Genomic DNA, 22,652 nt, shown 5'->3' on the forward strand with positions numbered 1-22,652 from the left:
CGTTTTTTCCGTGAATACTGATGATGATGATGATGATGAGAATGTTTACGCTTAAGGAAATTATTTGATTCTGATGTGCAATCCTCTCTCTCTCTCGTTGTGTATGTGCTGAGATAATCGCCCACCAGAATTCGAGTTTATGTTTTGTGTGTGTGTGTGAGAATCGTAATCAACAACAACAAAAAAAGAATTAAAAAAAATAGTGATTCCACATTAAACATCAACATCAACGGCTGATTTCAATGATATTTCTGCCTGGTGTTTCTCTCTCTCTTGTGTGTGTGAGTGTCTGTTTCTATATTATCTGTGTGTTTTAGTGTGGGCTTTTTTTACCTTAACCTTATCGTCGGGCATTTTTGCCTATACACACAATTGGATTGAATTTTTTTCGATCAATAATGGCTAATTATTATTAGTGAACCATCTTAGTATCGCATCCATCAACAAAAATGTCTTATATGCGATCATCATACAAGGCATCATCATCATCATCATCATATCGATATAGTAGTGGAAATGATGGCCTAGGAACTGGTAGTTCAACATCCGCTTCACGATTTCGAACATCATTCACATCCGGTGATGATGATATTGGTGGTGGCGGTAGTAGTAGTTTTGGAACCTATTCAACACGTCGAACATCCAATTATGAACCAACATCATTAAGAAATATAGATGATGATCTGGGAACATCATCCATCGGTAGACGTTCGTATCAATCATCACGATTTACTACTGCCAGTCATTTAGATTCTGATTATGATATGACCGGCGATAGTTCAACAAGTCGTTATTCATCAAGTAAATATAAAATAACCAGCATCGATGATGATGATGATGATTTGGGCAGCAGCAGAATCACTAGCCGTAAATATTCTCGTTACAGTAGTCGAGATGATAATGAAGGAGGTATCACAGGCACGACTACCACCAGTCGTATATCACGATATTCAAGCTTAGAATCACCTGGTGATGATGATTATGGCTTATCTTCAATGACAAGTTCATCAACAAGACGTCGTACTAAACTTAGTTATCTCAATGAAGATGATGATGTCGATAATGATGATGATGGACGATTTACAAGTTCACGTAAATCATTTCGACCATCATTAAGTTATGATGTAAAATCGCCATCAATAATCGATGATAATGATAATCGATTTTCATCATATTCCGATAGACGGCGTAGTACCGGTGTTACGTCCACTATGAATCGTTCATTATCTCGAATGGATTCAAAAGAGGTGAGTTCATTGCGTTATATTTTTCCTTTTTTCTGTCCTTTTGTTTTTTGAGTTTATTCCTGACAATCAATTTTTTTCCAACTCGGGTAATCATTCATCATCATCAATTATTATTTCTCATCGACGCATACTGTTTCTGTGTCAATATATCTGTGTTTTTAATGTGTGTGTGATCATAACATCATCATTGTCTGGGCCAATATAATGTGCTTACATCAACATTGTGTTTTTATTGATGTTAACAACAAAAGAGTTAAATTCTAAGTACATTTTTTTTAAATCGGCGAAACGAGATCATTCATTTAGAGAATGCCAGAACCGAATTTAGCTATAATAAGTTATATCTTGTTGTCGTTGTCGTTTTCGACGACTGCAATGATGATGATGATGATGAATGAGCTAAAATGTTTGATCACATTATTGCCATTACTAAGAGATTTGAAAATTCCGAATTCAATATACTCCACCAGTTTCCTAATTTTCGAATGGTCAACAATATTCTCTATTAAATCCGATTACGATGATGATGATGATAATCTAGATTATGAAAATTGTAATGAGGACAAATTATGAGAATTTTTCTTTTGCCAAAACAATGATGTGTGTGTGTGAGTATGTGTTTAGACAAGCTATGTCATCATCATCATCAATGAGATGACTAAACATTGCCTGTTATACATTGAAAAAGAAGAAGAATTCAAGTTTAAAAAAGAAATCTCATTTTTTTTCATTTCTATAATAATAAACGATAACCATGGCATCACACACACACACACACATTATAATAATGGGCTAATAATAGAATCACCGTTGTTAATGTTGTTGTTGGTTTTTTTTTGTTTTTGAAAGCAAGCAAGCAAACATTCTTGGCGAATATTTTTTTTGTATATTTCAAATTTTTTTTTCATAGTTACAAATTATCCATATTATACATTATACATACACATAACATTATTTTTAAAAGTATGAAAAAAATTTCAAACATTGCCGCCATTGCCACCATCAACAACACCGACATTCAAAATTTTTATTTAATGCTGCCTCTTATGATGATGATGAGAATCTTGATCTGGATTCATCGTCGTCGTTGTTGTTGACAGACCCAAACAAAATATCCATAAAAGAAAACATTCTAATTCAACCCTGAATATATGAGAGAGAGAGAGAGAAAGATGAAAAAAAACAATTGTTGCCCATTGTGTTGATTGTGGTTGACGTGGTGAATGTATTTTATTACATTACTACGTCATTTTAATGTTGCCATATTTTTTGTTGTTGTTGTTGTTGTACTCAACCAGGGACTATTTTACGATTTACGATAAACCACCGTTTTTTGTGTGTGTGTGTCGAAGGATTAGATTTTCAAGCTTCGCTGATCATCCATTCGATTCGATTCGATGGTCAATCATCAACAGAATGAACATCATCATTCTCATTCTGTCAAGAATGATGAGTTAACATCATCACCATCATCGAGTCCTACTCCTGGTTCGAATTGCATAATGAAAAAGAAATCAATTTCCGGTAGAAAAAAACGTAAAAAACCATCAGTTAATCAAAGAAGTTTAATTAGACAAATATCGAATCAAGGTGGTAGTGGTAATCTAAAACGTTGTTCATCTGATCTTTTATTGGAAAAGATTAAACATTATGAAGTTATTGATAAAAAAACGGCAAGAAAAAATTCACTTACACAATATCTGGAATCAAATCCACATCATGATCCAAATGATCAACGACATCAACGACGATCATCATCATTATGTCGTGTTACAGGACCAAGTTTTAGTATGGATGAACCACATTATTTTCCAATGAAAAATGATTTCCCTTTATTTGATCGTCGTAGTAGCTGTCATATAACAATGAAACATGATGTACTTGGTGATAATTTCCATTTTCCTGTCGCTAATCAGGCCGGTATGGCAACAGGTACTGAAGATCCAATACTTACCTATGGTAGAATACCTCAAGATGTGCAACAAGCTAAACGGCAAAAATTACGTAATGATCGTGATGAGAATCCATCGCAATTGCTTCGTGCTAGATTCAAGGAAAAGAAACGATCAACAGATGATGCTTATGGAGAAAAAACTACAACTACAATTACGAATAACGAATGTGATGATCGAATTCGAAACACGTGTGACACTAAGAAGGAACAAAATCAACCTAATCAAAGATCTCAATCATTAGAACTTGATGTGAACAATAATCCCATTGATAAAAATGAAGACAATGTAGCCTAAACATTAACTTGAATCCATAGTGAATGTGGATATATAGTTTCTAATTTTAATTTTTTTTCCATCCAATTTTTCTCTCTTAGGCTCAGATATATCAAGTGATTCTGGATTATAAGCCACCACGTAGTGCTACCGATGAAATCTGTCTAAAAGAAGGTCAAGATGTGATTGTGTTAAGCAAGGATAAGCCACACAAGTGAGTATTATTCATTAATTTTTTTCAACCTTCACATTCATCTGCAAATTTTTTATATTTTTTTTACATATAGATGGAAAGTACGAACGAGAAAAAGTGTAAATTTTCCGAAAATCGAAGAAGGTTTCGCTCCATCAGCCTATCTAAAACCGACTAATGAAAAACTTGATGCCAATGAATCTGCATCATTACCATCAGCATCATCGACAATGGAAACCGAACGACCGAAATCGGATCAAACAAAAGATTTGAATAAGAAAAAAGAGTATGAATTCTATTAGCTATTTTTTATTGGTTTTTTTTGCTCATGATACCAATTTTCAATCAATCGATTATAGCATGATTGTTCGCGAATTAATAGAAACAGAAGAAGACCTGATACGAGATATGCAATTTGTTGTTCGTACATATATTCGACAATCAGATTCATCTATTACGCCAAAAGAAATTCGATCAGTCAAAGATGATATATTCCATTGTTATAAGGAATTACTTGAATTTCATAAAGATATATTGCTCAAAAATTTCCAAACATTGGCTAAAGAGCCAAGCAAGATTGGTACATTATTCCTACGTATTCAATCGGATTTCATAAATCATAGCCGATATTGTCAAAATCTACCGAAAGCATTGGCCATCCTGGATGATAATTCTGATGTTGCCGAATATTTTAATGTAAGTTTTCTTGTTGTTGTTTGCCAAAAATGATTTAATTTCTTTCTGATCTGTGTGTGCGTGTTTGTGGGCTTATATCGTGGTTTTTGTTTGTCTATCAAATCCACCCAATTATTAACCATTATTTTTTTGTCAAATGAAATTTGACAAATGAACAGAATTATTCAGTCAAAATTAGGGATGAAAAGCCTTTGTCTGATCGCTTGAAAGTAAGTCGACATTTAAAAAATATCTTAAAATGTCGATTCAATTTGCCTTAATTTTCCTAATGAAATATTGCCTTGATTTTTACCCATTCCCAATTTATTCAATTTCCACACTCACTTATACAAACAAACAGCTACCATTACAACGGCTCAATGATTATCAACTATTGTTAAAGGTAAGGTTTTAATGGCTAATTAAATCAATGTCATTGATTATCATATTTTGTTCATACTATTTATCATAGGAGCTATCGAAAAATTTATCACGCCTAGACGAAGATGTTAGTGATCTGGAAAAGGCAATCAAAGTGGTAGCATCCATACCCGATGCTGAAATTGAAGATGAAAACAAATCTTTCGACACAGCGACATTGGACAAAAATGTTGATTTCAATTTGCCCACTGGTTCATCCGAAAAGCTTAGTAATCTTCTTAAGAATGTTTTACAGGCCAAAGTAAGATTATTTAAATGTATGAATGATGAATATAATCATGAATATTTGGATGTAGGATTTCTTTGATGTAATTGATACGGATGGTACCACTCGTGAACGATTCATTTTCTTTTTCAAATCTCGTATGTTTATCACTGAAATTAATAAAAATCTAACCGCTGATCAACGAACGTATAATGTTGAAAAAATTATCAAGGTAAGCATTTTGAATCACTTTTAGGGCTTCGTACTTTAATTGAATAATATATCTAGTTGCCGCAAGTGGAAATCAGTGATGAAGATGCCAATACATTGATCATTAAATCAAAAGATACCTCGGATTCAAATTTTCCCATACGGTTACGATGTCAAGACCAGGAACGAATCAAATCCTGGTTAAAGATGATTAATTCATTGCCAAGTAAGTAGAATCAGCATTATTGATCTATATATTTAACAATCAACCATTCATTTGATTTAGAAAGCGAAGAAGAATTTGTCGAGGATCAAATAAAGTTACCTTTTGTCACACAGTCCTCAAGAAAGAAAGCAGGAGCCCAAACAGAATTTGACTGATGAGAATAATAATAAAATATTGGAAGAACGATCTAGATTTAAAGATTCAAGACCACCTGATCAGAAACCCGAGCAAGAAAAAAGTAAAGCACCTGAAGAAGTAAATGAAGAACCGATTCAAACAAAAATAGTCAAACCAATAACAGCGGAAAAAGTCGATTCAACAGCGGTGGACACACCAACCAAATATGCCATCGTTAGAGATTTGAAATCCGAAACCAAACAAGTAGGCGATATGGCCACTTTTCATTGTCAAGTTACACCCGGTACCACTAATGTTCAGTGGTTGAAAGATAATGCTGTCTTATCCGGGACAAATTATCGAACCTATAAGAAAGGTGACAGCTACTTTCTTGAACTTAATAATCTGACTATCGATGATAATGGTATCTATACATTTGTTGCGTCTGATTCGAAAACATCGGTTGCATCCAGTTCAACATTAAACGTTCTTTGCGGTGATTCACGTCCAACTAGTCCAGGAGGTTCATTTCTGCCGCATCCACCGAAATTCAAAGTTAAACTCAAGGATACTGATTTATTGGAAGGCGCCAGTTGTGTACGCTTTGAATTGATTGTTCGAGGCCTGCCAATACCGATAGTTCAAATTTTCAAAGATGATCGATTGCTAGAAGTTAATGACCGTGTCCAAGTGCTTTTTCAATCAAAAGAAGTGTTTGAAATCGTCCTGACGAATGTTTGTCAAAGTGATGCTGGTGTATATCGATGTGTTGCAACCAATCCTGAAGGACAGGCTGAAACTTCTGGCAGAATAACCGTTACGAAGAATAAGGATGTTTTCTTTGGTCTGGACGAGAATGCCCCAATACCGCCAAGAGATCCATACAGTCCTCGTTGTATGTCACCTGCATTTAAATGGTTCAAAGATGGTAAAGAATTCGAAGCAAGTGAACGTTTTCAGGTTCAATTCGATGACCAAGAAGATACGGTTGCATTAATATTTCAGCATGTAACACCGGACGATGCTGGCCTATATACGTGTGTTGCATCCACTTGTAGTGGGAAAATCTCCTGTCATGCTGAACTTAATGTTCAAGGTGTTGTGGAACAGCTACCGAAACCGCCTATAGCTCCAAAATTCCTCAAAGAATTGTCTAATGTTGATGTGTGTAAAGGTCAAAATGTTGCGTTGCTCGAAGCCCAAGTAATTGGCTATCCGAAACCAGTAATTTCCTGGTACAAAGAAGATCGTAAAATTGAATCTAATGATCACTACAAAATGATGGCCGAAGGTGAAGAAAACGTTACATTGATGATTAAAAATGTCAGTGCTGAAGATGCAGGAAAGTATCGACTTCAGGCTGAAAATCAATTGGGCATGATTGAATCATCGGCCGCTTTAGCTGTTGTCAAACAACCAGAATTTACTAAAGCTTTGGATCGTATAGAAGTCAACGACAATCAACAACTGGTCATTGAACAAACATATGATGCAGTACCGGCACCTACCACTGTTAAATGGCAAAAAGATGGCCAAGATTTGCCCGCATCCAAACGAATTCAAAGTTCAATCGATGCTGACAAACAAATTGTACGACTAGTAATAGATAAAGCAACATCAGAAGATGCTGGCAACTATGTATGCATGATTGCTAACAATCTTGGAACAGCCAAACAGAACACACAAGTTCTGGTCAAATGTAAGTCCCTTCCATACATTTGCCATCATTTAATTTAATTTTGGTTTTTTTTTGTTTATAAACCATAGCATCGGCTCCAAAGTTCCTACGGAAATTAGAAGCTATTCAGGTTAAAGAACACGAGAAAGCTATATTCACTGCTCAATATGATGCTGCAGCAACTGGTACTCGTGTAGAATTCTATAAAGATGATCGTCTTATTAAATTGGATGAACGTATTCAACTTAAACAAGAAAAAGATGGTCATTTCTCTTTGATCATTGATGATGCATCTACCGATGACGAAGGCAAATATAAATGCAAAATAAAAAATGATCAAGGTTCCGACGAAGCTGATGCTAATTTGGTCGTAATCAAACAGAATGCTGCCCCTGAATTCAAAGAGAAATTACAAGATTTACAAGCTCAAGTGAACGATGAAAACATTCAACTTGCAGTGAAAGTGGATGGACAACCACGACCTGCTGTACAATGGCTTCATGATGGAAAACTCATTAGTCAATCCAGTAATGATTTACCCTATAAAATTATCGACAAAGATGACAGCTCAATTTTGATCATACCAAAAGTGGCTGCTGAACATGCTGGCCAATATGTCTGTCGTTCAGAAAATGCTCAAGGTCAAGCTGAAACTGCCGCTGAATTAATCGTAAAATGTGCACCCTATGTTGTCAAACATCTAGGCAATGTCGAATCAAATGTGGGCCAAGAAGTTAAATTAACGGCCATCATCAAAGGCATTCCAAAACCAGATGTTGTGTGGACATGTAACGATAAGAAAATTGTGGCTACCAATAAAAAAACCGAAGGATATGATGAAGCTAACTGTGAATATTCATTGGTCATTTATAAATTTCAGGATGATGATGCTGGTGAATACATGATTAAAGCCACCAATCACCTTGGTCAATGTGAATCAAAAGCACAGGTTCAGGTGGCATCCAAACCGCTTTTCAGCAAAGTGTTGAAGAATATCGTTGCTAAAGAAATGCAAAGCAATGTAGAAATGGTAGTACAATTGGATAAAAGTTCCAGTAAGCCATTGGTAAAATGGTATAAAGATGATAAAGAAATCAAAGATTCGGATAAAAATTACAAAAAAATTGAAGATAAAATGGACAATTCATACAAATTGATCGTAATGAAAGCCACTGAAGAAATGGTTGGTAAATATAAATGTGTAGCATCGAATGATTTTGGTGCCACTGAAACGGCCGCACGATTTGATTTGCTTGCTCCACCTCGATTCATCAAAGGATTACAGGATGTAGACATTATGGAAGGTAATAATGTTTCGATGACCGTACAATTGGCTGGATTTCCAAGACCTGAAGTTACATTCTACAAAGATGGTGAAGAGATCAGTACATCTGCTCATGTGGTTATCCGTAAAGAAATGGATGATATTTATCAATTTGAAATTGAAAATATCCGTATCATAATGAGTGGTGAATATGAATGTCGAATCAAGAACGAAGCTGGTGAAGCATCAACCAAAGGTGTTATTACGGTTAGTTCGAAACCACAGTTCTTGAAAAATCTAACCGATCAAGTTGTGAGCACTGGTGATGATATTCGATTAGAAGTGACAGTTACTGGAGAACCATCACCACAGATTAAATGGTTTATCAATGGTAAAGAAGCCAAAGGTAGTGAACGAATCCTTTTCGATGCTCATGAAGAATCATACAGTATGAAGGTGCCAAATGCACAGGAATCTGATTCTGGCACTTATCATTGTTTAGCATCGAATAAAATTGGTGAACAAATGTCTGATAAAGCTGAGATTAAAGTGATGACCAGTAATACTGCTCCGGTGATTTCAAAACCAATTCAAGATTCAGCCATTGTAATTGATGATAATGTACGTTTCGAAACCGTCATTACTGGTGTACCAAAACCAGATATAATATGGACAAAAGATTCAATTCCACTTAAACCAAATGATCATATTCTCATCAAAACTGATGGTGATACACATACGTTGATTATGAAGAATTGTACACAACAGGATTCCGGTGTTATTGGTTGCGAAGCTAAAAATGTGGCCGGTACCTTGAAACAAAGTGCTCAACTTGAAGTAGAAGGTAAGTGTTTTTTTTAATGATTGATTCATGATTTTGTTTTTCCCTTCACGAATTACATTGATTTTCATTTGATCGATTAATTGATTGAATCGTATTACATTTGAAACTTATTGTCGAAATACACAATCGAAAAACCAATAGAGCCAACAATTCCTACCATCAATGGTCTTGATGATAAACGTGTTGTCGATGGTGAACCGATACGTTTCGAATCCAAAATTACTGGTTTTCCTAAACCAATTGTTGAATGGTTTCATGGAGAAGATCTACGACCGATCACTGAAACAGATGATCTAGCTATTGTTTGTGAACCTAAACGAAATGTATATGGTATTGATTTCCAATCGTTTCCTTCAAATATGGCTGGTCCATACGTATGTCGTGCTACAAACAGTGCTGGTACGATTGAGAAAAATTTTGCTGTCGAAATTGGTGGTAAAAAGCCAACTTTCATCAAAGAATTGGATGAAACACAGATTGTCATGTCGGTGGACAAACAAAACAATAAATTGAAATTGGGTCAAAGTGCTATATTCGAAACAATTGTTGATGGTGTTCCTACGCCCGATGTTCAATGGCTTAAAAATGACCAACCATTATTGCCATCTCCACGTGTACTGATCGATTCGAATGATATGGAACATAAACTGGAAGTGAAGACCATCACCAAAGATGATGTTGCCAAATATACATGTAAAGCAACAAACAAATTTGGTGAAGCACAAACAGTTTGTTTGCTAAAATTTCTGAATGAACCGCACGAACCAATCATCAAGAAACCATTGGAAGATGTGAAATTAGAAGAAGGTGAAGATCTAAAATTATTTTGTAAAGTAGATGGTGAACCAATGCCAGCTGTTCGTTGGATGAAAGATAAACAACCATTGGAACAAAGTTCAGATAGTCGATTGACGCTAGCATCCAATAAGGATGGCAGTACACAATTAGTTATCGAAAAAGTACAAAGATCTGATTCAGGTCAATATCATGTGGAAGCCGAGAATGCTAAAGGCGTTGCTTCTACCGAAGCTAAAGTTTTGGTTGTCGAACCACAACGTCAACCATCATTCCCTGAACCATTGAAAGAATTGGTACAAGTTGAAACGAATAAACCATTAATATTGGAAGCACAAGTTTTTGGATTACCTCCACCCAAAATTGAATGGCTCAAAGATGGAAAACCAATCGGAAAAAGCCCCAGAATACAGCTGGTCAAATCGGACGAAGGCAAATGTCAGTTACAAATTAATCAGGCCAAACCTCAAGATGCTGGTGTTTACACATTGAAAGCTACAAATGCTAACGGTGAAATGTTAACCGAATCGAAAGTAGAAGTAACACCTGAACCATATGCTCCGTTATTCGTTGAAGATTTACCAGTCAAATTACAGGTGCAAGTGGGCGAACCAATTGAAATACGTTCTAAAGTACAGTCATATCCAGCTGCCAAAGTGACCTGGATGAAAGATAAGATTCCATTATCATCAGCTATTGATGAACGAATCAAAATTACCGATGATGATCAAGGGCAGACTTGTCTAGCGATTCAATCTGCTAAGCCAGAAGATCAAGGAACCTATACGTTAATGGCTGCTAATCTGATTGGTGAAACTTCTGTCAGCACCAAAGTTGAGGTTGCCCAACCACAGCAACCGATCACGGAAGAACCAATGGTTGCTAAAGATAAAAAAGATGTCGAAAAAACCAAACCTGAACCAGAAATCACTATCAAAGAAGGTATGCCAAATCAACAGAATGTAGCCGTTGGTCAAGATCTTCAATTATCGATGAAATTATCGACAACTGGCCCAGCTTCTGCTATCAAAGCAAATGATGTTCGCATTTACAAAGACAATATTCCATTGCAAAAAGCCGATGTTAATGATTTGAAAATTAACGATGCTGGTGAAGTACAATTTACCCATGTGAAATGTTCTCCACAGGATAGTGGATTATATCGAATTGAAATCGAAACGCCCACTCAAAATTTAAGCAATTCTTGTTTGGTCAATGTTGTTTCTGGTATGTATTTGGTCGAATAAATTTGAAGCCAATGAATCAATGATTCTTGCTGGGCTTGCTTTGTTTGTTTTTGCCAAAACAAATGACAATTATGCCAACGCCGTAGCCAACGATGATGATCATTTTCATTTTTAATTGAATTTTGAAATGTGTCGTCTTTTACGCCCAAAAATGCTGCCTTTGATTGCCTTTTTGCTCTGTGACCATAATCTAATTTTTTATTTCTTTCTTTTTTTCATTCATTTTTTTGTTGTAGATAATGACCAAGCAGCCAAAGATGGAGCGAAAGATTTAGCGAAATATCCACTGAAATTTGAACGGGAATTATCTGCTGTACAAGTCGAATCAGGCCAACCTTGTCGTTTACAATGTGCTGTTGATTTGACCAACGGTTTGAATGTCAATGATTTGATCGTTGCCTGGTTCAAAGATGGAGAAGAATTATTACCTGGTGAACATCATGGTTTCGTAAAAGAACCAAATGGAACCATTGCTCTTCTCATTGATTCATTTGCGACCAAAGATGTTGGTGAATATCAAGTGAAAATCATGGACAAACAAGGCACAACGATTTTCAGTGCCGCTCGAGCTTCCCTTAAAGCGGCTGAAGCTAAAACAAAACCAGAAATTGTGGAAGGACTAAATGATACGAAAGTAGATGAAGGCAGTCAATTGTGTCTCAAATGTCATTTGGCAACTCCGTTGCCCACACCTATTCAAACTAAATGGTATTGCAATGGAAAAGAATTACAGGAAACAGATTCAATCAAATTTCTCAACTTTCCCGATGGAACAGTCTTGCTTCAAATGAGCAAGATTGAATCAGCAAATTCTGGCCAATACAAAGTGGTAATATCAAATCAGCATGGTGATTCTACAAGCGAAGCAAAAGTTTCCATCATGAAACCAGTACAAACTACTGTCAAACCTACGATGCGTAAAGGTTTAGAATCGACAACTTTGATAGCCGGTGAACCAGGTGTCATTGAATTTCAAGTTGATTGTGGTACTGACAACGATAGTGGTGATATTAAATTCTTGCTTGGATCTCAATTGATTACACCAGATGATCGTATACACGTACAACGATTACCAGATGGTACTATACGACTTAAATTTGATCAAGTCAAATTAACCGATGGTGGTACATATACGGCCATATTCAAAAATGATGGTGGCGCAATCGAGACTGGCTGTCAGATTACTGTACATTCAAAACCAGTAATCCTCAGTCCATTGGAAGATATGATTGTGAAAGAGAAATGTTCAACCAAATTTGAAGTGAAAATTGAGGCCAACCCTGAAGCAGATATTGTATGGATGCGTAATGGTTCCAAGATTCAAATTGATGGTAAACACTATTCAACTGGCAAAACAAATGACAATACATACACATTGACAATTAATGATTGTGTTCATCGTGATAAAGCTGAATACACTGTAAAAGCAACAAATGATCTTGGAACGGCTACATCTAAAGCTCATTTGGATATTCTTTATGGCAGTGAATTTGAAGAATGTCCACCGACATTCACTGAACAACTAAATGATCTGAGCGCTGGTAAAGGAGATGCCGTTCAGCTTAAGGCTAAAATCAAAGCTCATCCGGTACCGAAAATTGTATGGAAAAAAGATGGACAAGAATTACAAATGTCACCAGATAAAGTGTTCACCTCTTTCAACGGTGAAGATATTGAATTGACCATATTGAATTTCGATAAATCAGATGTTGGTATCTATGAAGTTTTTGTGGGAAATTCGTTAGGTCAAACCAGTTCGACTGCTCGTGTTGTTGAACATGCAATGACTAAACCACAATTTGTTCGAAAATTATCCGACTTGGAAGCTCGGCCAGGTTCGGAAACAAAATTAACATGTCAAGTAGAAGGATATCCATTGGCCGATATCCAATGGACATTCAATGGTCGACCTATTGAAAGTGGTTCAAAGTATTCTATCACTCGTGATGATCACAATGGCAATCAAATGTTGACCATCTTTGAACCTACTTTGGCCGATTCTGGTATCTATGAATGTGTGGCCACCAATCAAGTTGGATCGGATAAAACATCATCGAATGTTTTGTTTGGGTAATGTATCATAATCATAATGTCTATGTGTGTGTATGTGATGCTCATAATTTTTTTCATTCATATCTACTTGCAGTGAAAAAGCAGGTGAAGCAGCTCATTTTATCACCAAATTGCAAGATTGTGATTGTTCCAAAAGATCAACATGTCGTTTCACTGCCTGTGTTGTTGGTAATCCAACACCAGATTTCAAATGGTAATTATTTGTTGTTTAAATTTACAGAATTTTATTTGTTTTTATTATTATTTTAAGGTTTAAAGATGATAAAGAAATTACAATCGATGGCTCAAAATACATTTTCCAATGCAATCCAAATGGAATGATAACGTTTGAAATTCATAATATTGATGATGGAGACATTGGCCGATATCGATGCATGGCTAGTAATAAATTTGGCAGCGATAATTCTATTGGACAACTAAATTACGAGAGTAAGGCTAATCTATCTAATAATAATGGCCGACGCTGTAGCCAAAATAGCAGCGATCATAGAATCGACCATAGAACACTCACATGCAACACTAATAGATTAATGCTTACACGTAATCAACGTTTACTTCGACAATCAATACGTTTGATAGGAAAAATCTTTTTGAATAGTCCACCCATTGTTCAGGTTATAATCTATGCCATAATAGTTTATTTTGTATCGATCATATTATCCCATTACCTATTTCCAATCGATACAATGATGATAAATGATTCTGCTTTTTGAATCAAGTATCAACAACCGATGATTGTTCAGGCAGCATTAGTACTAGTGGTAATCCAGATGTAGATTCCATACTGAAGAATCTACAAGAATATATATTCAGATGTTCGAATAACAAATGATAGTAGATTCCCTAATGTCCTTGTTATTGTTATCATAGTCAATTTTTTAATGTATAAAAACATGAGAATGTTTTCTGTGTTTTTGTTTCTTGTTTTTATTGCTGTTTGTTGCTGGAATAAACCTTTTAACATAGTGAAAATTAATTATTCTTTGTATGATTTTTTTTCGTCATAAATACATACACACACACACAAATGCAAATAGCCACCATTAATGGTTTAGATCGAATGCAACAATCACATAAATCAATGAAAAGTGCACAACGAATCAAAGATGCTGCTGATGAATTATCATTTGGACAATCAGGCGTGCCAAAAGCATTATGTGATAAGCCTATTATTACGAAAATGATTGATAACAGTCTTACCTTGATATGGTTTCCATCAATTCCTGAACAACCCCGTTTTCCTGTTTCCTATGTGGTTGAATTTTCAAAAATTTCCGATGGCATTTGGAATGTTTGTCATGGCAGTAAGTATATATTATGATAATTCTATTCGAAAAATGTTGCTGATGATCATTATTATTAATATATAAATAGACATTAAGGATTGTAAATGTGACATTGTTGGTCTTGAACCATTTGAAGATTATGGATTTCGTGTACGTGTAGAAAATAAATTTGGTATAAGTGATCCATCACCATCGGCCACTGCATTCCGATCACAATTGAAAGATGAAGAAGCCACTGAAAAAGCTGCAAAAGAAACGAAGAAAAAACCAGATGATTATTATTTGGAACATCGTCCACCTGAAAAAGTTGGTAAGTATTTTGTGTTGGCTAATTTGACTGTTGATGTATGATTATCTTGTGTTTGTTTGTTTTTTTTTGTACCACAAAGCTGCTGCACCCACTTTTGTCCGAGATGAACATGAATCAATGTTTGGTGTGATTGGACAACCGGTTACAATAGAATTCTGGGTTTATGGATATCCAGAACCTGAGATTGAATGGTTTTTTGGTGATCATAAGGTATTGTTTTTTTTTCACCAATGGAATTTGTCTCTTAAATCGAATCATACATGTTAATACAGATTGATAGCAATGATCAACGTTTCAAATTCATGAAAGATCGAAATGGTAAAACATGTTTATTCATCAATCGAATGACCGATTCTGATGCTGGATATTACACTTGTGTGGCTAAAAATGAACATGGTGAAGAGAAAAAAACGATCAAAGTTGTAAAAGCAGGTAAATTTTTTGTTTGCAATATTCTCTTCTACTTGGTTTTGATGCTGGATTTTTTTTCGTATTCCATTTTGTTTGTGAAAAGATGCTCCAAAATTCATAAAATTATTGGATGAAACAAATGCTATTGCTCGAAATCATATTCGCCTGTCATGTTCGGTAATGTCATCACCGCAAGCAACAATCAAATGGTTCAAAGATTTTCAACCATTACATGATACTAGTCGATTAAAAATTGTTGGAGATACAGATAATCTGTCCATTGTAATCAATGATGCTATTGTTCGTGATAGTGGTTTATATTCATGTACGGCTACTAATTTTGCCGGTTCGACTACAACTTCGGCTTATGTAACCGTACAGGAACAACAGATCAGCTATGATAAATATCCATTTAGCTATAAAGATGCAATGAAACCGAAAAACAAACCAATGGAACAATTATATGATATTGGTGATGAATTGGGCCGTGGTACACAAGGTGTTACCTATCATACTGTTGAACGTTCTACTGGAAAAAGTTATGCTGTAAAAATGATGCATGGAACCGGTGAAATGCGGCAATTTATGAATTCAGAATTGGACATTATGAATCAATTAGGTGCTCATGAACGCCTAGTACAATTACACGATTGTTTCGCTAGTACACCATATTCAATGTCATTGATAACCTCCATGAATGGTGGTGGATCATTGATGGATTTCGTAATGAGAAAAGGCACAATCAGTGAACAAGAAGTTGCCGAATACATTAAACAGATTCTTGAAGGATTGCATTATATGCATTTCAAAAATATTGGTCATCTTGGCCTTACTATCAACGATATTCTAATGGAACGAATCGATGGTCCAGATATAACCATCTGTGATTTTGGACTAGCTCAACGCCTGACACCCGGTGCATCAGTCTATGTGGAATTTGGACAACCCGAATTCATTTCACCTGAAATTGTCGAAAAGAATGCCGTCACGTTGACCACCGATGTTTGGTCAGCCGGTATCGTTGCCCATATTCTTTTGACCGGCATATCACCATTCTTGGGCGAAAATGATCGTGCCACAATGCATAATATCCAGAACAAGAATCTTGATTTATCCGATGATAAACTTGGTCACATTTCTGAACAGGGTCGTGATTTCCTGAGGAAAACATTGAATTTCAATGCCACTGAACGTTTAGATGTGAAACAAGCGTTGAATCATCCATGGATTAAATCAAGTTTACATTCACCATATAAATCTCCCTTGGACATTATGGATAAGCTACGTGATTATAAGAATAGTTCATATAAATGGTATCAGAATGCATCGTGTCGTCGATACTATCGCCGTCGACCACTGCATTCATGTTATACACATCCAAGTCGAATGATTTATCCACCTGGCGAACAATATAGTCCTTTAGTATCACCGGAACGAGAAATCAAAAGATTTCAACGAAATGTTGCACCATTCGAAAATGTTTATCCACCAAATCAAACATTTGGTGCAGAGAATTTTACATCCGAAAGTCATTATCAATGTGGCCCAGACACTTATCTTTTACAGCTTCGTGATACAGATTTTCCTGCACGTATTCGTCGATATTTGAAAATTGCTGCTGCCAATAGTCCAATGATGGCTTCGAATCTACAACAAGCTCATTGGAGCCGTACATCATATGTACCGGCCGGTACATTTTCACAACCATCGATCAAAGAACGTCGTAAATTTACCGACATTATGGACGAAGAAATAAATGATGAAATGCGCGGTAAACCGGGTCGTAAACCTAAACGTTTAGCAAGAGAAGTTGGAACTCCATTGTATTTACATGGCCAATTGAAAACATTGAAAAAAGAAACTGGAATCTCTAAACCCGAAACGATTGATAATTCTGATTTTGTAATGCCATTTTTCCGGGAAAAACTTCAAGATACATCTTTTCAAGACGATGGAAGAGTGGTATTCACTTGTTATGCTATAGGCTTGCCTACACCATCATACACTTGGTTCCGTAATGATTTGATTGTTATCGAAACAAATCGAACCAAAGTGAAAAGATTAGATGATGGTCGCTGCCAATTGATTTTGGATCCAGCCAAAGAATATGATTGTGGCGTTTATAGGTGTGTTGCACGTAATACCCTAGGCTCTGTGGTAAGCAGAGCACGTCTATCGATTGGTGATGTTCCAAACAATGTTGGCGCTCCTTCAATCAAAGATTATTCGAACCATGATGTCTATTTGCAATGGTCAACACCAAAACATGTAGCTGATGCTCATATAGAATCGTATCGATTAGAAATGAAAAAATTTTCCACTTCTGAATGGTCAATCGTCGATTCGAATGTTCATCAAGAATTCTACCTGGTCACCGGTCTTGAACCAAATGAATCATATCAATTTCGATTATCAGCAATGAATAAATTTGGAAATAGTGATCCAAGCCCACCAAGTGAACCTGTCACTATGTTATCTGCTGATGATGCTAGCATAAAAACTATCGCTTTACCAATGGCCATGCAATTCGTTTGTAATGATTTGATGGAAACGAAATCGATTCCAATCGATTACAATCAAGAAGTTCAACCAATACAATTGATTAAATCTGAATTTAAAGAACTTTATGATTTTAAATCAATAATTTCTACAGGAAAATTCTCTGTTATTGCTCGTGCTTACATTAAAGATGGTAGCAAGAAAACATTGGCCTGTAAATGTGTTCTTGTCCAAAGTGAATCAGAATCATCGATTAATCATGAATATGAAATTCTTAAATCGCTAGCACATGAAAGAATCGCCAGATTAATGTATGCCAATCGTGATGGTAATCTTTTCACTTTGGCTATTGAACTTTGTTCTGGTTTAAATGTTCTCACATATATTTGTCGACGACAATCATATAGTGAACAACATGTGGCAACCATACTGTGTCAGGTTTTAGATGCCATACAATATTTACATTTTCGTGGTATTGGCCTATTGGAATTACAACCAGATAATATACTTGTTATAAGTGAACAAAATCTACAAATTAAATTGACAGATTTTGCCAATGCACGATACATCAATTCCAATCACACTAGTAGTGCTAATACAAATAATTTGACAATTTCCGCTAATCCAGAATATATTGGTAAGTTTTGTTTTGATTTCGAATCTTTGTCTCATGACTAATGATGACTTGATTAATCATTGAAAAATAGCACCGGAATTAATTCGAAATGAACCAGTGACGCTTCCATATACGGATGTATGGACTGTGGCGGTATTGGCATACATTTTGCTTAGTGGCCATTCACCATTCAAAGGCCATGATTCACAAGAAACGGCTGAAAATGTTGTTTTCGTCAGATACCTTTTCGAACGTTTATATCCACGAGTTACACAAGAAGCAATTCGATTTTTGTTGTCTGTTTTTAAATTAACACCACAGTGAGTATATATATTTCTTTTTCATTGATTATGATTTTGAAGTATTGATTGTTTTTTTTGTTTCTCGTTATAAAACTAGTAAACGACCCACAATCGAAGAATGTTATGAAAGCAAATGGTTATTACCGAATGAATTTATGATGAAAAAACGTGAAGCAGCATTGTTTGACACGAATCAAATGCAAATATTTACAAAACAATTTATGGATGATAAATCTTCATCAAAGCATTCTCGTTTACTTGATTTGATTGGATTGAATGAATGAATGAATGATCTATCTATTTTTCATCAGATAATCATCAACTTTATAGTGATTGCTCAATCAACAAAAATCTGTGAATGAATGTACGTTATCATTATTTTTTTTTTGTATAACCTTACCCATCTTTAAGCATACACACACACACACCGATTATTTATAACTCTCTTTTTCTCTAAATCTAAACCATTAATATCATCAATTGAATGATAATGTATAACCAATATCTATCTATAGTGTACGGTATTTTCTAGTCAGAAAAAAAACAAACAAACAAACAAAAACAAAACAGACGATTATATAAAATATGATGATGATGATTTATTTATTTATATATACATCACATATGATGATAATGAAAATATATCCAATTTATGGGGGGAAAAAATCATTTATTTGTTTGATGGTAAAGTTTTGTTTGTGTATGTTTGGTGGTGATCAAATTATTATTTTTGTTTTTTTATATACAGGCGAATTTTTTTTTTTGTCAATTTTGAACTTTTTTTTTCATTTTTGTATGAGCAAAAGGAAGACAATGGTTACCAATAATGAAAACAATATCTGCACCAATGGTGGTGATGGTGTTAATTGTGATGCATCATTACAGCCATCTTTACTATTACAGGTACAATATTCTAGATAAATATCATATGTACCTTTTCTATAAAGACAATTATGTTCATTGCCGGTACCTTCACCAGGTGATCCAAGAAATGCACAATCTCTGATTGTACGCCAATTGCCATGAATTTTTTGTCTAATTTTTCTACACATTGTTGCCATTTTTAATTGTGGTTGTTTTTGTTCATCTTTACGTATCAATGTTTCATATGGTGTTTCATCTATGGTTGTTCAATAAATCAATGATTCGATCAGATGTGATGTTGAATTCAGAAGCTTACCTTCAAAAAGATGGCTACGTTTCACTTCACGACAATCTTTTATGGGCAGTGTATTATTATCAAATGGATCGGCACATTTTGGATCAGAATCTGAATGACATACCCAACATTTTATACACGATACTATTTTCAATAATAATAATAATCGACAATTAATCAAAATAATGGTTAAAGTAAATTCAATTTAAAATTACCGTTTGATAGGAAAAGACCAAGAATCATGATTGAAATGATCCATAGTTTGATGATGATTTGATGATGATTTTTCATGATGATTGCCGAATGATGATGGTTACAGGAAAAAAAATAAACAACTAAACTGACATTTAAAGATACACACGAGCTACATCACACCTTGCTGGTTTTTATTATTAGCCCAACGTGTTTCAATGTGTGTGTGTGTATGTTATCGACATATCTTCGAATAAATAGCCACCACAATGAAAGGTGAGGCTCAATTTTAGCTGCCAGTTTTTTTTCAGTATTTATCTATAGTTGCCGCCGCTTTTGTTTTCATTTCAAGTTACCATGACGTTCCCATCTATTCACACACACACACACAGTATTGTATGTTCGGGGTTTTAGCTGAATTCAACATGATGAGTTTACCTGCTGACAGACTGTGACCAACAACAACAACAACCACCACCACTGTTGCATTCCCACAGGTTCCAAACAATAAAAGTATATCGACCCCTTTGGGACGTTGACAATGGATTTATCTGTCTTTTGTTCAATGATGACCTTGATGGTCATAACCATAGTATCGATATTGTTGTCAAATTGTAGAGGTTTGTTTGTTTGGATTTTTTTTCTTCTGTAACCTACCTGTTTGCTAATGATCATTCATTACCCCTCATGTGATTGATTTCCTGTAGTTGTGGCAATCAAATGTTATCAATGTAGTACAGAAAAAGATGGTAAAAATTCCGATAATTGTGGAGCGTATCGTGCATTCAATCATAGTCAACATATTGCTGTCGATTGTATGGGTGAAGAAGCAAATACACCAGGTACATTTTGTTTCAAATCCATACAACAAGGACCACGTGGTTTCATTTGGGATGGCCGTTGGCGTAGTGTAATACGTCGTTGTGCACAGGTCAGCGAACGTGGTATATCATGGAGTTGTGATTGGGGTTATTATGAAAATGGTGTATATTGGGAAGAATGTTATTGTGCCGAAGATAATTGTAATCGTGCTACTACGCAACAATATAATCAACAACATTTAATAATTTTGACTATGACAACCATTATCACATGTTTATCATACATTTTTATTCTATTGCCATTAAGATGAATAAAATCAAAATCAAATCAAAAATAAAATAAAATAAAAAATCATGTAATCAACATTTTAAACGTAATAAGTCCATTATTTATCACATGTGTGTGTGAGTGGTTCAAAAACGCATTGAATCTGATGATACAATTGATGGCCGATGTCCAATAGATCCAACATCTTCATCAGGCATTGGTATATAATGTATATTCGAAATTTGATGACCACGATATTGATTTAAAATCATCAATAAATAGGCAAACGATGCTTGAATAAGAAAAAATATGCCCAATGACAGATAACCAGTATTGGTTAGATAATCAATAACCATCATAACAAATGCAACCATTAGACAGCAAATAAATGTAGACAAAATGTTTCGATTCTGTTTCAATGCACCAACAAGACCAAATAATTGCATTAAGGCGAATAACATAAGCATAAAGAAATTACGGAAATAGTATAGTACTGAAACAGAAAAGACAAAAAAAACAAAAAAATGAATCATTTGAAATGTAACATTCATTCGATAATTAATAACTTACCTTTTCCGGTTGTCATTGGATCATCGGATTTATGGCCACCATCATGCATATTGGACGAATTCGAAGGGCTATTTTGAATTTCATCCACCAATGTGGATATCAAATCAAACATCAAGTATCCGATAAAAAATATCGATGCACCACATAATGAGATGACAATATGTTTGACAATATGAGGAAAAAGAACTTTTTTAATATTTCCACGAATCGACATTTCTTGTTGTGTTGTTCTTGTGTGATATCATAGAATCATATATAAGTTACCGAATTGTCAATTTAATACCACCAAAAAAAAAAAAAAAAAAAAAAATGAAATATCGGTTTTGAGTGAAGATGGTGGTGTGAGTGTATTGAAAACATATCAACGATCATATAAACAATATAAACAATAAAATAATAATAAACAAAAAACTCGAATTTGCGTGTGTGATGGTGTGCGCCTCGTTGCGTCATATAATCCAATCATTTTATTTTTCGATGATGATGATGAACAACGATTTATTCAATACCACCATCATCATGTATGCAACAATGTTGTTTTGGTGGCCTTGAATGCATCGTCTCATCAATATTATATATACCAATGATGATTGTATTGTACCGGCTATTGATTGTTATAAAAAAAAAATTATATCTGGATTTCTGATCATATTTGATTCATCGACGACGACGACGACCATGATATTATCATTTCATTGATTCATAGAAAAGATTGGATCGAAAAAAAATCATCATATTGTTATGAAATGGCCAAGCATACGTACTATATGAACGA

The 22,652-nt window shown here is 34.9% G+C and overlaps 5 protein-coding genes across 6 annotated transcripts; 3 read left to right on the forward strand and 2 right to left on the reverse strand.

Moving 5' to 3' along the window:
• The first annotated feature begins 2,249 nt into the window (after positions 1-2,249).
• LOC124496603 (protein Obscurin-like) lies at positions 2,250-5,621 on the forward strand. 2 transcript variants are annotated; one of them, XM_075733003.1, is made up of 11 exons: positions 2,899-3,035; positions 3,097-3,487; positions 3,577-3,689; positions 3,763-3,954; positions 4,028-4,364; positions 4,523-4,573; positions 4,705-4,746; positions 4,816-5,025; positions 5,081-5,221; positions 5,278-5,425; positions 5,486-5,621. In XM_075733003.1, the coding sequence occupies exons 1-11, from the start codon at positions 3,010-3,012 to the stop codon at positions 5,578-5,580; spliced, it is 1,746 nt and encodes a 581-aa protein (XP_075589118.1). In that variant the 5' UTR covers positions 2,899-3,009; the 3' UTR covers positions 5,581-5,621. The 2 variants fall into 2 exon arrangements, with proteins under 2 accessions (XP_075589117.1, XP_075589118.1); XM_075733002.1 differs by lacking the exon at positions 4,523-4,573 and having other exon boundaries at positions 2,250-3,487.
• A 194-nt stretch (positions 5,622-5,815) lies between these two features.
• Obsc (Obscurin) lies at positions 5,816-19,156 on the forward strand. Its single transcript, XM_075732983.1, has 13 exons — positions 5,816-7,241; positions 7,310-9,328; positions 9,470-11,350; positions 11,607-13,440; positions 13,517-13,636; positions 13,694-13,872; positions 14,481-14,747; positions 14,818-15,039; positions 15,119-15,249; positions 15,312-15,471; positions 15,554-18,586; positions 18,657-18,885; positions 18,965-19,156. Exons 1-13 carry the CDS (start codon positions 5,816-5,818, stop codon positions 19,149-19,151), a joined length of 11,688 nt encoding a protein of 3,895 aa, XP_075589098.1. The 3' UTR covers positions 19,152-19,156.
• A 291-nt stretch (positions 19,157-19,447) lies between these two features.
• Positions 19,448-20,379, reverse strand: LOC124496601 (crooked). The gene is made up of 3 exons (XM_047060141.2): positions 20,242-20,379; positions 20,048-20,170; positions 19,448-19,987 (listed from the first exon to the last, which is right to left on the reverse strand). Exons 1-3 carry the CDS (start codon positions 20,315-20,317, stop codon positions 19,653-19,655), a joined length of 534 nt encoding a protein of 177 aa, XP_046916097.2. The 5' UTR covers positions 20,318-20,379; the 3' UTR covers positions 19,448-19,652.
• A 166-nt stretch (positions 20,380-20,545) lies between these two features.
• On the forward strand, positions 20,546-21,355 carry LOC124496602 (uncharacterized). The gene is made up of 2 exons (XM_047060142.2): positions 20,546-20,838; positions 20,926-21,355. The coding sequence occupies exons 1-2, from the start codon at positions 20,760-20,762 to the stop codon at positions 21,348-21,350; spliced, it is 504 nt and encodes a 167-aa protein (XP_046916098.1). The 5' UTR covers positions 20,546-20,759; the 3' UTR covers positions 21,351-21,355.
• Positions 21,286-22,591, reverse strand: LOC124496600 (uncharacterized). Its single transcript, XM_047060140.2, has 2 exons — positions 21,878-22,591; positions 21,286-21,800 (listed from the first exon to the last, which is right to left on the reverse strand). Exons 1-2 carry the CDS (start codon positions 22,089-22,091, stop codon positions 21,454-21,456), a joined length of 561 nt encoding a protein of 186 aa, XP_046916096.1. The 5' UTR covers positions 22,092-22,591; the 3' UTR covers positions 21,286-21,453.
• Between the last annotated feature and the right edge of the window lie 61 nt (positions 22,592-22,652).

This window comes from Dermatophagoides farinae, chromosome 7, assembly GCF_024713945.1.
Source record: "Dermatophagoides farinae isolate YC_2012a chromosome 7, ASM2471394v1, whole genome shotgun sequence".
Lineage (NCBI taxonomy): Eukaryota > Metazoa > Arthropoda > Arachnida > Sarcoptiformes > Pyroglyphidae > Dermatophagoides > Dermatophagoides farinae.

Bases quoted from the DNA above. Each gene is read 5' to 3' on its own strand.
- LOC124496603 (XM_075733002.1), top strand. From the start codon at position 2,645: ATGGTCAATCATCAACAGAATGAACATCATCATTCTCATTCTGTCAAG. The intron at 3,955-4,027 runs GTATGAATTCTA...AATCGATTATAG, and splicing joins GATTTGAATAAGAAAAAAGA to CATGATTGTTCGCGAATTAA. The intron at 4,747-4,815 runs GTAAGGTTTTAA...TATTTATCATAG, and splicing joins ATTATCAACTATTGTTAAAG to GAGCTATCGAAAAATTTATC.
- LOC124496602 (XM_047060142.2), top strand. From the start codon at position 20,760: ATGGATTTATCTGTCTTTTGTTCAATGATGACCTTGATGGTCATAACC. The intron at 20,839-20,925 runs GTTTGTTTGTTT...GATTTCCTGTAG, and splicing joins ATTGTTGTCAAATTGTAGAG to TTGTGGCAATCAAATGTTAT.
- Obsc (XM_075732983.1), top strand. From the start codon at position 5,816: ATGGCCACTTTTCATTGTCAAGTTACACCCGGTACCACTAATGTTCAG. The intron at 13,637-13,693 runs GTAATTATTTGT...TATTATTTTAAG, and splicing joins CCAACACCAGATTTCAAATG to GTTTAAAGATGATAAAGAAA. The intron at 14,748-14,817 runs GTAAGTATATAT...ATATATAAATAG, and splicing joins TTGGAATGTTTGTCATGGCA to ACATTAAGGATTGTAAATGT.
- LOC124496600 (XM_047060140.2), bottom strand. From the start codon at position 22,091: ATGTCGATTCGTGGAAATATTAAAAAAGTTCTTTTTCCTCATATTGTC. The intron at 21,801-21,877 runs GTAAGTTATTAA...TTTCTGTTTCAG, and splicing joins TCCAATGACAACCGGAAAAG to TACTATACTATTTCCGTAAT.
- LOC124496601 (XM_047060141.2), bottom strand. From the start codon at position 20,317: ATGAAAAATCATCATCAAATCATCATCAAACTATGGATCATTTCAATC. The intron at 20,171-20,241 runs GTAATTTTAAAT...TATTGAAAATAG, and splicing joins TGGTCTTTTCCTATCAAACG to TATCGTGTATAAAATGTTGG. The intron at 19,988-20,047 runs GTAAGCTTCTGA...GAACAACCATAG, and splicing joins ACGTAGCCATCTTTTTGAAG to ATGAAACACCATATGAAACA.